Consider the following 15,916-nt stretch of genomic DNA (forward strand, 5'->3'; position numbering starts at 1 on the left):
GTACTCAAACTCATACACAATTACATATGAGTCTTTGTGTGCATGGACAACACTTTTACGTCGGAGTGTGTCCACACGCGTGTGCATGTGTGTGTGTGTGAGTTTTCTGTCTGCATAAGCGTGCTATCTGTTCCTGTTCTTTCAATCCTTTTATCTCAATCTACTAATTGACTACCGTGTCAGCACAGACCTCTTCCTCCCTCCTGTCTCTATCTCTTTGGGATTCTCTCTCCCTCTCTCCCTCTCTCGCTCTCTCGCTCTCTCGCTCTCTCGCTCTCTCGCTCTCTCGCTCTCTCGCTCTCTAGCTCTCTCCCTCTCTCCCTCTCTCCCTCTCTCCCTCTCTCCCTCTCTCCCTCTCTCCCTCTCTCCCTCTCTCCCTCTCTCCCTCTCTTGTTTACTTTAACTGCTCCCTCACCGTGACTTCTCCTCCTCTCCTCTGGAGCAGAGTGTCTGGCTGTGTTCAGTGTATGAGCTGAGAAATAATTAGTTCAGCAGGATATCGGTCTAAAGGTTCCCTCAGGCTGAGAGAGTGAAGAGAAAGAGGGAGAGAGAGAGAGAGGGAGAGAAAAGAGACCATTTCAGAACGTTAGTAACAGTGACAGAGACACTATATCGTGTTTATTGTTCAGTTTCACGGAGGCACGTTTGAATGGAATTCCCGACCTATAGGCAATCGACACAATGGCACAGGGGTTATGCCACAATGACTTGGTGCATTGAAAGGTTGGTGGTTGCAAGGTTTTATCAATGGAAAAGGGGAGACTGACAAAGACCTGTGTGTTGGGGTCTTTTCATCAATCTCTTGTTAACCCTGTCCCTGACTCTGTGCTCCTAGGAATGAAACACAGGCCTCCTGACTCATTATCTCCCGCCTCGCTTTCTCCCTCTCTCCAGCCCTCTCCCTTTGTCTCACCTTCCCTCCAGCTCTCTCTTTACCTTTGAATATTGCCAAGGCAACTCTAAAAAACGATAATGATAACAATGACAGTTCTACATCCTGTCTACTCGCCTCACTCGCCAGCAAGGGAGCGGGGAGCTTCTCAGAGCTGTTACTCTGATTCCTCCTCACTCCACTTCCTACCGGCTAGGACAGACAGATGCTGACATGGCGATTACGCAGTGAATAGAATTGTGTTTAAAATGTCAAGTGTTTGTGTGTGTGTGTGTGTGTGTGTGTGTGTGTGTGTGTGCGTGTGGAAGGACTGGAAGAAACCTAGTTCATAGTTCCCAATGACACAATGATAGACAGACATGCTGGATGGACAGATAGACGGGAGAAAAGAGATAATGCTGTCAGACTGAACGTGCGACGAAATGATCAGTCGCATAATGTGTGTGTGTGCGAGCGCGTGTGTGTGGCCCCAGAGGTTTTGGCAAGATTAAGGTTTTAGGTTTCTGTGTTCCAAGTTGAACATTCTTCCCATTTCTCCGGAAGCGCCCTCTTATCTAAGTGGAACTTTGAAACTGGAGCCTTCTTTTCCCTGACTAGACAGAAAGTACACGATGAACTGAACATTCGATGAGCCACCTCTTTTAAAAGGTGTCAGTGACTGTCGTAACACATGAAAATCATAAATATATACATGTACAGTGCATTGTTTTGCCCTCATATCCATATGTAGTATGTAGTCCATATCGAAATACATTTTGCATCCCAGAACAAAACGGTAAAAAAAGTACAATTTTCCTCCATCTCTCCCTGACCAGATACCATGTGACAAGGGGAGAGGAACAACCCCCAGGAAGTATCTGGAAGCACAGCCCCAACAACTGACTTTGTACAACAAAAAGCCAAAGGAAGAATGGCCGTTCTTCGCAGTATAAATCTATCAGAGAGATTCCAGTCCGCTGCCTCCGAGTCTGAGACAGTCAGCCCACAGGGACGGAGCGCGGAGCGGGGAAATGGACGCCACGGGGGTTTTAGACAATGGCCATCACTCAGGCTATTCTGAGACTGGCCCTCCCCACACCTTTACCCAGTCCCCAAACCCCAACACACCCATCTGTATTTCACTCAGCCCACCCTGTTCTGGGTTCGACATCAGTCGGTCGTGCTGACTACAGTCCTGGGTCGTCACTGGGTGGGGACTGGGTTTCAGTGTCCTAAAATCATTTCCTGCAATCTCCCAATCTGTCGCCGTGTCTACAGTGAACCGATGCACAGCAGATGGCTAAGATATTCATGGCTGTGCAGGATTAAATATTCCTGTGCAAAAACAGATATACACACACAAACACACCCAAACGCACACGATACAAGCACAAAATCCCCCTATAAGTAGTATAAACACACACACACACACTCATGCACACACACTCAGTGAGCTTGGAGCCAGTGTGTGTGTCTGAAATAGCTGTTCAATCAGCCTCTTCTCTACAGGAAGCAGAGGCTTCCGACGACAGGAAGCAGCCCTCGCCATGGAGACAGCAGTCTGAGGAGGAGTCCAGGAGGTCAGTGTAACACACACACACATACACAGACTCTGATGTGTGTGCATAGCAGCAGGAAAGTGCTTTGTTAAAGCACAATTTATATCGACTGTCACCTTTACCCCAGCCCTCACACACGCACACACGCACGCACAAATGGTTAGCGCCGCGTTTTAAATAGACTCTGTCGAGGAAGTGTCGAGTATGTTGGACCATGGGGAGGAGATGTCTCTCTCCTTCACCTCTTCTTTTAATCTTTCTCTGCGCCATCTTTCTCTGTGCTATGTTTCTCTGTGTGTTGTCTTTCTCTGTGTGTTATCTTTCTCTCTGTGCTGTCTTTCTCTCTGTGTGTTATCTTTCTCTCTGTGTTATCTTTCTCTCTGTGCTGTCTTTCTCTCTGTGTGTTATCTTTCTCTCTGTGTTATCTTTCTCTCTGTGCTGTCTTTCTCTGTGCACAGTGGAAACTCAGAGTCAGCTTTCTCTTAACTCTGTCCCTGAGTCATTCCACTCAGCAGTGTTAAAGCTGGAACAGCTCTACTACAGGACACCGGAGGTAAATCAGTCATCCGGTATGTCTGTGTGTGTATGTATGTCTGTGTGTGCGTGTTTGTGTCTATCTGGGGGCGTACAACCTCTACCTTGGCTCTCATACCTGTTCCGAGTCCACACACTGTTTTCTAAACTCTGCTCATGCTTCCTGGCCCCAACTCAAAGCCCACCTCGGTGACCTTTCCTTGTCCTTCCATCTGAAAATATTGACCGCCCTTACGCGCATGCACACACACAGACACATACACGCGCACACGTACACACAAGCACAGTGGTTTTCTGTCCTCTCCAATACACCAACCCAAACCTGACATTTGAGGCTCCACCCCCTCATTTTGAAAATATTGACAACCAAGCCCTTACAAACACACAAATACAACAGACCCATAGACACACACACACACACACACACACACACACAAAAACAATCAGAGACAGACACAAGCATTAGCAAACAGTGATTAATCATTCTCTCCAGCTTCAATGCACCCACCTTTACCTCCCTTTGGAGGGTCCAACACGGTTTAACTTTTGGCTCCGACATCAAAACAAGCCAAAGGCCAAAGGTGAACAAATCATTATCGGAAGCAGTCAATACCCTCTGTCAAGCTGTTGACAAAGTCCCCATACGACTCACTTGTTCCCCAACCCCTCGAGTAGAAAAACACAAAGCAGTAGCCAATCACAGCATGACAATGTTGTCATTGTCCAATCAGAATGCAGCAGTGAGAGACTGGGTCAGAAAAACATCTCTGATCTTAATTGATTTTTTAGGGTGACAATTAGAGAGTGAGTCGTTCCTGAGAGGGCGGGGTTGGTGACAAGACACTAGGGCTGTGACACACCGGAGACACGTTTCCTAGAAAATGACAGACCTGTTGATCTTCGCTACGGACGTTCCCGATAATGGGTCTGGATATGGACTGGAATATCAAATGGATCTGAACATGGAACTGAATAGGAATTTGGGAAGTGCCCTACTTTACGAGTCCGAATCTGTACTGTAGCTTTTGTTTGTGCCTGGTGGTTCTTGGCTGTAGGTGTTCATTTCGTCCACTGGAGGTGTTTCCCAGAGCAGGCCTGCCTCTCTCGCTGTCATCAGCACACATTCATACTGCAGCATGAACCCTTCCTTGTTCCACTGTCAACAAACAAACCATTCTGAATACATCATCCCACACTCCAGCAAGTCCTATGACTGAGGGACGCACATACGCGTACGCACAAACACACACACACACAAACACACGCATACGCGTACGCACAAACACACACACACATACACACAAACAGCCCCCCACACATACACACAAACACACACAGACTTCATTCTTCCTCAGCCTACAACTCAGGGAAATGACAAACAGAGCCAACCCAATGAGAGACACAGAAATCTTTGTTGATCTCCACATCTCAAAGACGACAACGTCAAGACTGCTGGACCCACAGAGGGTCGGGCAACGAGTGGTCTGACTGCACGCCCTACAGTCCAGTTTTGACTCTGCGTGTTCTAAAACAGTACAACTAGATGGATGATTGTGTTCCCACCCCCCACCCCCCCCCACACACACACACTCCAATCCCCTAAATAGCACCCTGTCTCCTCCTAACCCAGTCTTCTGTGCTGTTCCGTGTTCCGTGTTCCGTGTTCTAGGTCTGGAACAGTATGTCCCCTAAGACTAGGCCTGCCACTGGCATTAGCAGACCTGCTGTGCATCTCAATATCCCTCTTTCTCTGTGTCCCTCACTTCCTCCCTCACAGTGTCCACACACACACACTCTCACCCACACACACACACACACACACACACACAACCACCCACACAGCCCCAACTTTGCTAATCCCAGAGTTTGTTCCAGTGGCACAACTGACAGCACCCTGGGACAAGATTTTGCTTCTGACAGACACATAAACACGCACATCAATGTACACACACAAGCACACACACATACACACACACACACACACACACTTACACTCCAGGCTTCTGTCTCTAGATGCCGGTGTCAGAAACTCTCAAAAATATCACTGAGCCTGAAACACTTACACACACACACATACTCTCAAACACACACACACACACAAACACTCTCACTCCCACAGACACACACGCTCACTCACTTACACACACACTGTCTCACTTAATCATCCCATCAGGATGCTTAGACACGGATTGGCTGTGTAAGGAGTGGAGCAGAGCAATCAACCCCATGGGTTCGAGTTAGGAGAGTGTCAGGAGGAGATGGGAGGGTGTTAGTGCGAGAGGGGCGAGGGGATGGAGAGACGAGATGAGAGGAGGAGGAGAGGGGAGAGGAGGATGGAGAGAAGGGAGAAGAGAGATGAAGGAGGGTGTAGGAGGATGGAGAGACGAGATGAGAGGAGGAGGAGAGGGGAGAGGAGGATGGAGAGAAGGGAGAAGAGAGATGAAGGAGGGTGTAGGAGGATGGAGAGAGGAGATGAGAGGTGGGGGAGAGGGGAGAGGAGGATGGAGAGAGGGGAGAAGAGAGAACGAAGGAGGGTGTAGGAGGATAGAGAGAGGAGATGAGAGGTGGGGGAGAGGGGAGAGGAGGATGGAGAGAGGAGATGAGAGGTGGGGGAGAGGGGGAGAAGAGGATGGAGAGAGGAGATGAGAGAACGAAGGAGGGTGTAGGAGGAGAGGAGGATGGAGAGAGGAAAAGAAGAGACAATATAGTACATTTAGTCATTTAGCAGACGCTCGTATCCAGAGCGACTTACAGTAAGTACAGGGACATTCCCTCGAGGCAAGTAGGGTGAAGTGCCTTGCCCAAGGGCAAGTGTGTGTGTGTGTGTGGGGGGGGGGGGTGGTGTATGGGTGTGTGTGGATGTATGGGTGTGTGTGAGTGTAGTACAGGGCAAGGCCAGAGCAGAAGAATCCACGGAAAACGTTGGCCTGTCTACGGCACACATAACCAGGAAACAGACTGAGGACAGGGCTTATTGTCTGTGTGTGCGTTATGCAAGTCCGACGCCAAACAGTTGAGAGACCGGGAGTCGGGGGGGCGGGGGGAACGGACGGACGACACACACACACACAGACCAACAGCAGCAGTGGAACATTCACCCTCCGCATCTCAAAAAGACAGATAACCTGCACGGGATGACTGGAATCGTCCGCTCACGATCTCAGGGAAGACGGGGCGTGTGTTTGGAGTGACTGCACGCTCCTCCGTTCAACCGCTTCCTCCGTCCCCATCGCTTTCTTTCACCCCCTGTACATGTGTCCGTGTGGATGTTTGGAGATGGCGTCCGTGTGGATGTTTGTATGTGTGGAGGGGTGGACAGGTCGATAGAGAGATAAGCTTCTGGAACACATCCGTGGTCAGTGACCTCACAGACGATTGTGTAGATCTAGTCCTAGTCATGTCCAGGCTGGCCCTGTCACTCAATTGTGTGCGTGTGTGTGTGAGTGTGTAGATTCTGCTCGAGGTGGTGTGTGCTCAGGCTGACCAATACAAGGACAGGGTTTGGAACAAGCCTCTCTCATCGCATGATGCAGAGAAGGGCGGAGAAAGAGAGAGATAGAGATAAGGAGAGAGTGCGGGGCAAAAGAAGTGACGAAAACCATGATGTAGAACCCTAACACGCCATCACACGAACATGTAATTACACAAACAACCTTGTGTACATTCCCACCAACACACAACCACACAATCACGCAAACCCATCATCACACCGACACACGAGCACGCACACCCGCCGTCATGCAGACCTACGGTCCCACTCCACCTCCTCTCCTCCCTCCTCCTCCTGCCGCATGGTGCAGCAAACCACCCACCTCATGGTGACACCTCACCGGGGGAATGCAGTAACCCTCACAGCAGGTGGGGACTAGGAATCTAGGAGTGTGTGTGTGTGAGTGTGTGTGTGTGTGTGTGTGTGTGTGTGAGTTGATGGTCACCTGGACACCAGTTTGAGGAATCATAGGCCAAACTGGGCCATCTGGTCCCACAGTCAAGACCTGACCAGTCAGCAGTAACCCCTCCCAGCCCCCCACACACACACACACACACACAAACACACACACACACACAGACAACACACACACCTCTGAGTGCTGAGCAGTCCCGGTGGAGAAGATGATGGCCTTTGAAATAATAGTGCCAGAGGCTCCAGCCTCAACAACAGATTCACGGCTGCTATCATGGCAGTCAGCTTGACATTTTGGGATCATTATTTTTAGATTTTGACAAGGATTTGTTTTGTTTTCGTAATACAAAATGGAGGAGTTTGTCATATCGGAATGCCTCGCAAATAAGTGTCAAGCCTCTGGATGGATAGAATATTCGTAAACAAGCCTTTTTCTCGTGAGTTTTACATTTATTTTCTGTTGCTTTTTAAAATATGCATCTCAATATGCTGGTCGGGCACTGTATCGTACACAATGTACGAGAAAAAAAAAGAATCACGTTTTTCAGGCCTGTTTGGACGTTCAACAGAGCTATGCAACAGAGAAGGCTGACACTAGATCATCCAAACACTGAAGCTGGGAAATGTAGGCCGTAATGTCCCAGACCGGCCTGAGACTGACCCATGTTGTAATCTGATGAGAGGAACAGTAATACATACACACACACACAGTTTATATTCATCTTGGATTACAGCAAAGTCTGAAATGTCCTAGTTCAACCTGCTGGTGTTTTACAGCCTCACACACACACACCTCTCCACTACCACAGGGACCCCTAGAGGCCAACACTGAAACTGCCTTTGCCTTCCTCACAAATTCAGTCTTGAAGACACTTGACCCACAATATTCCTCACCCCTCTCTCTCTTTTGTACACACACACACACACGCGCACACACACATCTATAAACACACTCTGTGAGTGTGTTCAACCTGATCAAAGTCTGTATTTGTTCACAGCACAGCGATATTTTCTCCGTCTGCCACATTCCCTGCGGGAAGGCCATTCCCAACCTGTGGAAAATTCCCAAAGCCTAGCTCAGCAACTGAGGGGCCTTGAAACCTGAGGCGCGGTGCGTGTGTACGAGAAAGAGCGAGAGAGAGAGAGAGAGAGAGAGAGAGACGAGAAAATGGCACAATACAACGAGGAACAGGGTAAGAAGAGAAGGAAAAGCAGGGGCGAAGAACAGAGGGAGTGTGACGCAGAAAGAGAAAGGGAGGCACTGGGTCAGGAGGGAGGGAGGGAGGGATGAACACAGAGGAAGGGAGAGAAAAGGAGCAGTGTTTTGTTTCTCAATAGCAGGGCGTGCTGAGCGAACCCAGCTAACCAGGAGGGACGTCGCAGATCCAGTGTCACCCTGTCAGGGTTTAACACTGGCTACCGAGCATGAGAATGCACAAAGTGGGACAAAGCCATAGAAAACAGCAGGTCCTGTTCTGAGAGTGCGGTGATGGTGTGCGCTGGGTCACACGCAGGTTTCCCACACACACACACACTGTACTGTACAGCATGCACCGTGCAGGAACATTCTTTCTTTCACACACACACACTATCTCATACCTTTTTCTCACTCTCGTCCACACAGACACACCCTCCCTCATACACGCTTTCAGTCACACACACACACGATTGATATCAAACCAGGCTGGCGGTACAATCAAACCCGACAACAGTAAACCCACTGAGGGGCTACGCATCGCTGTTCCCTGGTAGCAGAGGGCATCCGTAAGCCTCCTCCTCTTCCACAGTGCCTGATAAGAAAGTAATATGCTTGCTTTGGCAGGGAGGCCCGCGGATGGCTCCTCAGGCACGTACCCTAGCCGTCTGGGTGTGAGAGGGCCTTCGCGAGCGTTTCCTAACGAACAAACACTCGACGAGGAGATCGAATATGGAAATAGAAACGGAAGAGAGGGCATCGCGAGGGCTGAGTTCTGTTTTCCTGTTGAACTTCAGAGAGGATTCGAGACGTCGAACGTGGGTGTGAATGCATGTGAGGTCCTCTGTTTAAGTGTGTGCCTGGGATGAAAAGCTCAGCAGGGCCACAACCTCATCTGACCCTCCTTGTCTTCGGGGTCAGAAAAGTGAGTCGTTGCCTTTGTTTGTATGTCCATACTGTGCACCGGCGGTACACGCACAAACATTGTCTTTGGGCCCTTTTTGACCCGGCAGTTAGATAAGATCATTTACACGTCACAAACTCCCCAGACACACACACATACACAATGAGACATTTAGATCGGGATTTCTGTTACAGAGGCTGTCAGGTGCTTCAGACGACTGTGCCAGCCATGCTGGATCCATCAGTGACGTTTCGGAGTTGTTCTGAAGACAAGTCGTTTCTACATTAATGATGTACAGCCTTTCGGCACTGTGAATAGCCCAAAAACAGAAACCGAGAGACAGAGTGAGAGAGCGAGACCGTGCAGGGTGGCAGGCGGTAGAGCCCTTCCCTAGCCAAAACAAAGAGGGTGGGACACAAAGAGAAGGGTGCGGTGGTACAGTCAACGTGCCTCTCGCTGGAACACACCAACACACACGCTCACAATGCCCACACGCACACACTACCCCCACGAGCCATCCGCACACACGAGCGAACACGTACCACCCATTGCGACGTGACTCAACTCAGTCAGATGGTTTCCCCTGCTTCGAAAGGACCCTCCTGTCACACACCCACATATTCTCACTCCCCATGAATCTGATGCATTCTCTCTCTCACACACACACACACACACACACACACACACACACACACACAGATCCAAATCTGACAGCAGACTCCGAATCCCACTGAATGTATTCACACACCAAATGCTCTCTGAGTGTTTCCAGGGAACAGCAGACACCTGTGGCGACATGGCCCGAAGCGCATTCCAGCAGTTCAAACAACACTCTTCGTTTGACTGAATCGATCGCTTCAAAAGAAAACAAGAATAAGATGAATATACTGTGTGCCAATTAAAACAAATGAGCAATTCGTTCTTTCACTTCGATTCACAGGTTTGAAATATTCTTAATGTTACATTAACCCTTGTGTTATCTTCGGGTCATTCTGACCCATCAGTCATTGTGACCCACCGTCGTATTGCAACAAATTTACCTCATACAAAAACAAAGTGAAGCATTTTCTTTTAACTGTCGGGCTGTCTCAGACCCCCCACATTGGAATGGTTAAAAGAAAATTATTTTTATTTGTTTTTGTATTGGGTAAAATTGGGTAAACACAACGATGGTTCGTTATGAACCTTTGGGTCATGTGACCCGAAGGCAGCACGAGGGTTAAGCATCCGTCATGGTGGAGCAGATCTAGTGTGACACGCAGCAAGCACACACTTCATGACGCGTAGAACCATTCAGATTTGAAGAATTTCAATCTTCCACTGACAGTCAGCTGGCCTTCCATCTAGAGTGCTTGTGTACATACATAGACACACACACACACACGGGTCAGTCTTTGCCTCTTTGGTCAGTGTGTCAAAGTGCAACACGCTCAGAAACACTTTCCTCATTCCAACCCCCTGTAGTGTGCATGTGAGACAGTGTTATAAGAAAGAGGGAGAAAGTTCCCCGTCAAGAGAAAAGGTCACGAAAAGCTGTCAGATAAGATAGTAGGTGCCAATTACAGAGTCAGTTTGAGTGTTGTAGTCTTGACACATGTAATTATGGAAAAGATGATTTATTGAAGTGATTTTTTTTAAAGAATACAACAGTTGAATTCGGTTGAGCATCGTAGTGGTGAGCTTTCCCCTATTAAATATCCACACTACATGACTGAAGTAATTCTGTTAGACTGGAGACCTTCTCCCTCAGTTTACCTTCCTTCACTGGGTGGGGTTTCGGAGTAAAGGGTGCTCAGAGCCTGTTGAGACACACCCCAGGGTCCCTGCTCCCCCCATGTTCCCTCCCTCTCCTCACTTCTCCTGTGTCTGTTGATCTTGTAACTGTCAAGCATTTTTTGCAACTTGGAAGGTCATCTTGGTGCTGCTGCTGTTTTCCTAGAATCCCCAACATTCAGAGCCCCCCTCTGCCCCCCGTCTGTTGCACCCTGTGTCGGCGTTTTGTATTTCAGTTCTCGTTTCTATGTCTGTTTTCCATGTTTCGCTCCAAAACTAATTTCCCTCCGGGGCCGAACGAAGTTGAAAGGCGAAGTTGATTTCGCATTCTCCCTCTCCCCTTCCTCCCCCTGTCCTATCCCCGCCCGCTCTCCACCTCAGTGTTTGACGGTGATGGTCTTCACCTCGGTGAAGAAGTGGTAGGAGTCCCTCCCGCCCTCCCTGCCCACCCCCGAGCTCTTCATCCCCCCGAAGGGCAGGTTCAGGTCCCTGACCAGCCAGCAGTTGGTCCACACCAGGCCCGCCTCCAGCCTCCTGGCCGTGCGGTGCACCTTCCCCACGTCCCGGGACCACACGGTGGCCGCCAGGCCGTAGCGCACGCCGTTGCCCCGGGCGACCGCCTCGTCCTCGCCCCCTTCGAAGGGGCTGACGCAGACGACGGGGCCGAAGATCTCCTCCTGCATGACGCGGGAGGCGTCGGCCACGCCCGTGAGCACGGTGGCGGGCATGAAGTAGCCGCCGGCGTTGCCCTCGGGGAGCCGGAGCTGGTCCACGCCCTCGCCGCAGTGGACGGTGGCGCCCTCGGATTTGGCGAGAGCCACGAAGCTACGCACCTGGGGATTAGGGAGATTTCGGGGGGGGGGGGGGGGTTCGGGGAAAGGAAGTCAGGTTTTCGGTTTCCTGTTTACGGAACGATAGCTGTGACGACGTCTGCAGTCGCGTTTCACTTCGCCGATAAGCTGCGATAAGTGTCTGGGAGCCCTGAGGGAGGAGTGCTGGGTGCACTGGGATCAGGGACTAGACCTCACCTAGACCTCACCTAGACCTCACCTAGACCTCACCTAGACCTCACCTAGACCTCACCTAGACCTCACCTAGACCTCACCTAGACCTGACCTAGACCTAGACCTCACCTAGACCTCACCTAGACCTCACCTAGACCTCACCTAGACCTGACCTAGACCTAGACCTGACCTAGACCTCACCTAGACCTCACCTAGACCTCACCTAGACCTAGACCTCACCTTCTCCAGGTGCTCTTTGCTGATCAGCGCCCCGTTGTTGCTGTCGGGGTCAGAGGGCACACCGGTCTTCCACTTCCTGGCTGCCGCCACAAATCTGTCCAGGAATTCTGGGTAGATGCTGCGCTCCACATAGATCCTGCTGGTGCACAGACAGATCTCTCCCTGGAGTTGGGTTGGGGGGGGGGGAGGGGGGGCAGAGACAGGGAAGCAGGGAGAAAGAGGAAGAGAAAGAGTAGGGAAGAAACAGAGAGGTGAACCAAGGAGAAGAGGAGAAGAGAGAACAATATCCAAACAATTCACTGGTTGTACTTTGTCTGACAATATGAGGTAAGACTGCCATCTGGTGGCCAAGTCCCAAATAATATCTACAGCACCAAGAATGTCACACTCACATTCCAAACAGAGTCCCGTTCAAAAGCATTCTGACATTAGCCAGATATAAAAAAATAAAAAAATAAATTCAAAAAAAGATTACAGTCAAGTCAGACTCACACAAACTCCTGCCCTTACACGGTCGGCTTAGCTGAACATTCTCTCACCTGATTGGAGAAACTGGAGCGGACAGTGGTGGTGATACATTGGTCCAGGTCTGCGTCAGCAAACACCAGGGCGGGGTTTTTACCGCCCAGCTCCAATGAGAGCTTTTTACAGTAAGGAGCACTCTGCTCTGTGATTAACTGAGCTGTTGCTGTGGAGCCGGTGAAGGACACCAAGGGCACATCAGGGTGACCCACCAGGGCGCTGCCAGCTCTGGGACCAGTCCCAAAAACCATGTTCACCACACCTGCAGGGATGCCTGCAGACAGACAGACAGACAGACAGGCAGGCAGGCAGGCAGGCAGGCAGGCCAGGGCAGGGCAGGGCAGGGCAGGGCAGGCAGGCAGGCAGGCAGGCAGGCAGGCAGGCAGGCAGGCAGGCAGGCAGGCAGGCAGGCAGGCAGGCAGGCAGGCAGGCAGGCAGGCAGGCAGGCAGGCAGGCAGGCAGGCAGGCAGGCAGGCAGGCAGGCAGGCAGGCAGGCAGGCAGGCAGGCAGGCAGGCAGGCAGGCAGGCAGGCAGGCAGGCAGGCAGGCAGGCAGGCAGGCAGGCAGGCAGGCAGGCAGGCAGGCAGGCAGGCAGGCAGGCAGGCAGGCAGGCAGGCAGGCAGGCAGGCAGGGAGGGAGGGAGGGAGGGAGGGAGGGAGGGAGGGAGGGAGGGAGGGAGGGAGGGAGGGAGGGAGGGAGGGAGGGAGGGAGGGAGGGAGGGAGGGAGGGAGGGAGGGAGGGAGGGAGGGAGGGAGGGAGGGAGGGAGGGAGGGAGGGAGGGAGGGAGGGAGGGAGGGAGGGAGGGAGGGAGGGAGGGAGGGAGGGAGGGAGGGAGGGAGGGAGAATTCAGTCAGAGGATGTTGGTGTGTAGTGTGGAACTGTGGGAACTGTAGTCCTACCGGCTTCCTCCATGAGTTTACACATCATCCAGGCTGTCACTGAAGTCATCTCACTGGGCTTGGCCACCACAGTGTTGCCAGTAGCAACAGCTGGGGCTATCTTCCATGTGAGCAGGTAGAGAGGCAGGTTCCAGGGACTGATCAATCCAGCTGCGCGCACACACACACACACACACACAGAGAGAATGGAGAGTAAGCACAATGAGATCTTCAGCCTAATCTTACTCGGTATAACAATGGCGACCTCTTTGACCAATAAAGGAAGTCAATAGCTTCAAAATAAATGTTCTAATAAAAATATGTTTTCCTCCTTTTTCTCATGGCTGGGTGCGTGACACTACACCTGGTCCTTCTATTGCACACATGAGAAAGTCACACCTCCTCAGTTCTCTCTCTCTCTCTCTCTCTCTCTCTCTCTCTCACACACACACACACACACACACACACACAGCGGGCCCTCACCCACGCCCACAGGACAGCGGAGGGTGTAGTTGACGCAGCCCATGTGGTCCATCTGGCTGCAGTCGGTGGTGTGGTGCAGGACGGAGGAGGCGAAGAAGCGGAAGTTGTCCACAGACCTGGGGATGTCCACGGTGCGGGCGAACGCCACCGTCTTCCCTGGGACACAGAGCAGGAGCGAGTGGTGATGTTGCATCCTGCACGCTGCTCTAGGGAAGTGACCTTTACCTCGTTTTCCTTTAGCAGACGTTTCACACACAGCAACATGGACTGTACACGTATTTTTTTCCCACCCAGGCTCTCTGATGCCTTGAAGCGATCGAGACTGAGTTAACCCTTGTGCTGCCTTCGGGTCACATGACCCAAAGGTTCATAACGAACCATCGTTGTGTTTACCCAATTTTACCCAATACATAAAAAAAACAAATAAAAATCATTTTCTTTTAACCTTTGCAATGTGCGGGGTCTGAGACAGCCCGACGGTTAAAAGAAATGCTTCACTTTGTTTTTGTATACGGTAAAGTTGTCGCAATACGACGGTGGGTCACAATGACAGATGGGTCAAAATGACCCGAAGATAACACAAGGGTTAAGAAAGCTGACGTGGTTATGTTGTCCAATCCCCAGGAGTGGAGTGAGAATAGTCGAAACTTTATTAAAGCCTTTGGAACTCTTTCTACTTGGTTTTGGAGTAAGTAGTTGTCCTCAGCTGAAGTTCAGCTGTTTGATCCCTGCCTCAACCACACTTACAATGTGGTTATAGTCCTGCCATGGTTGGGTACCTTGGTCTTTGGATTCAGCCTGGGCAAACTCCTCCAGGTGAGCCTCCAGGAGATCCGCTAGCTTGTTGAGGACCCGCCCCCTCTCCGCGGGGCTACGAGATGACCAATCAGGGAAGGCCTTCTTCGCAGCCTGCACCGCTGCCTCCACCTACACCCAGAATCAGATGTGGGACATTTATTGCGCTCTTCAAAGGGCTGGATGGGTTCTCAGTGTAATATGCATGTGTGTGTGTGTGTGTGTGTCAGGTGGGGTGTACACATGACACATAAACGTGAAATAACTTTCTCATTCATGGAGATTCATGAATTGGCCTACTGAGTAAAATCAGGTGCCCCAGATAAGTTAACAAATGGTAATACTGTCACTACAGTAAAAGTCACGGACGTACAATATTTGATCAATACCAGACTTTCAGACTTAAATGACATTTTCTGACTGCATCGTACAGCCATAGTAGTTAGCTCAGACCTGGTTCTTCAGCTTAATTATTAGCTGCTGTCTGTTGTTGACTTTGCAAAGTGCAAAGGTGCCTCCCCTGACTAGGCAATAAGAAAAAGTTCGTATAAAGCAACGAATTTACAAATAGTTCAATTCAACTTATTTTGTAACAAAAGCACTCTGAATCTGCGGCATTTGTCAATATGCTGACTATTTTCTAGAAAAATAGACACAGCCTTTCCAATCACTTCTGCAAGAAAAGCATCAAGCTGTTGCAGCCCACCTCATCCTCGCCGCTGTCCGGTACTTTACAGTACACCTCTCCGGTTGACGGGTCGTATGAGTCGATGTGTCTGGAGCAGGGGACAAACTTTCCCCCGATGAAGTTCTCCAAAACAAGTTGTGAGCGTTGGTCTGATGCTTTAGGCATGGTTCTTAATTTCTACAAAACCGGCACACCGTAGCGAAAAGTAAAACCGTATAACAAGGATTACTGGACACTCACGCATGTAAAATAAAATTGTCTCTTGAAATAAGAGCAAGGTTCAGTGAAAAAGCATAAAAAATCAAGCATTCGTATTGACCAATTGAACCTCATATGGTGTATTGACAGATGATAGCACCAATCGTTAACGTGAGGAGGCAGGCTCACAGACACGTTATTGACTAAACATTAAAAGGGGGCAAATCTTCCATATTTCTATGAGAAGTGAAAACGGGGCATCGGATTGGTCGAGAACCAAAACTCGTTTGATGTACGTCAATATCACACAGCAGCTAAACTTCAAACCAACCCCACACATTTCATATGCCATATCCAATACACATAATT

The 15,916-nt window shown here is 50.3% G+C and overlaps 1 protein-coding gene across 2 annotated transcripts; it reads right to left on the reverse strand.

The window, feature by feature from the left end:
* Positions 1-11,117: 11,117 nt before the first annotated feature.
* On the reverse strand, positions 11,118-15,514 carry aldh8a1 (aldehyde dehydrogenase 8 family, member A1). Of its 2 annotated transcripts, XM_067242184.1 has the most exons (7): positions 15,368-15,514; positions 14,646-14,793; positions 13,867-14,022; positions 13,405-13,554; positions 12,524-12,780; positions 11,985-12,146; positions 11,118-11,573 (listed from the first exon to the last, which is right to left on the reverse strand). In XM_067242184.1, exons 1-7 carry the CDS (start codon positions 15,512-15,514, stop codon positions 11,118-11,120), a joined length of 1,476 nt encoding a protein of 491 aa, XP_067098285.1. The 2 variants fall into 2 exon arrangements, with proteins under 2 accessions (XP_067098285.1, XP_067098282.1); XM_067242181.1 differs by lacking the exon at positions 13,405-13,554.
* Positions 15,515-15,916: the final 402 nt, after the last annotated feature.

Source organism: Osmerus mordax, chromosome 8, assembly GCF_038355195.1.
Source record: "Osmerus mordax isolate fOsmMor3 chromosome 8, fOsmMor3.pri, whole genome shotgun sequence".
NCBI classification, from domain to species: Eukaryota; Metazoa; Chordata; class Actinopteri; order Osmeriformes; family Osmeridae; genus Osmerus; species Osmerus mordax.

Excerpts from the sequence above, each read along its gene's own strand:
- aldh8a1 (XM_067242184.1), bottom strand. The coding sequence starts at position 15,514 with ATGCCTAAAGCATCAGACCAACGCTCACAACTTGTTTTGGAGAACTTC. Across the intron at positions 14,794-15,367 it reads CGGACAGCGGCGAGGATGAG|GTGGAGGCAGCGGTGCAGGC; the intron begins GTGGGCTGCAAC and ends TTCTGGGTGTAG. Across the intron at positions 11,574-11,984 it reads GCAAAGAGCACCTGGAGAAG|GTGCGTAGCTTCGTGGCTCT; the intron begins GTGAGGTCTAGG and ends CCTAATCCCCAG.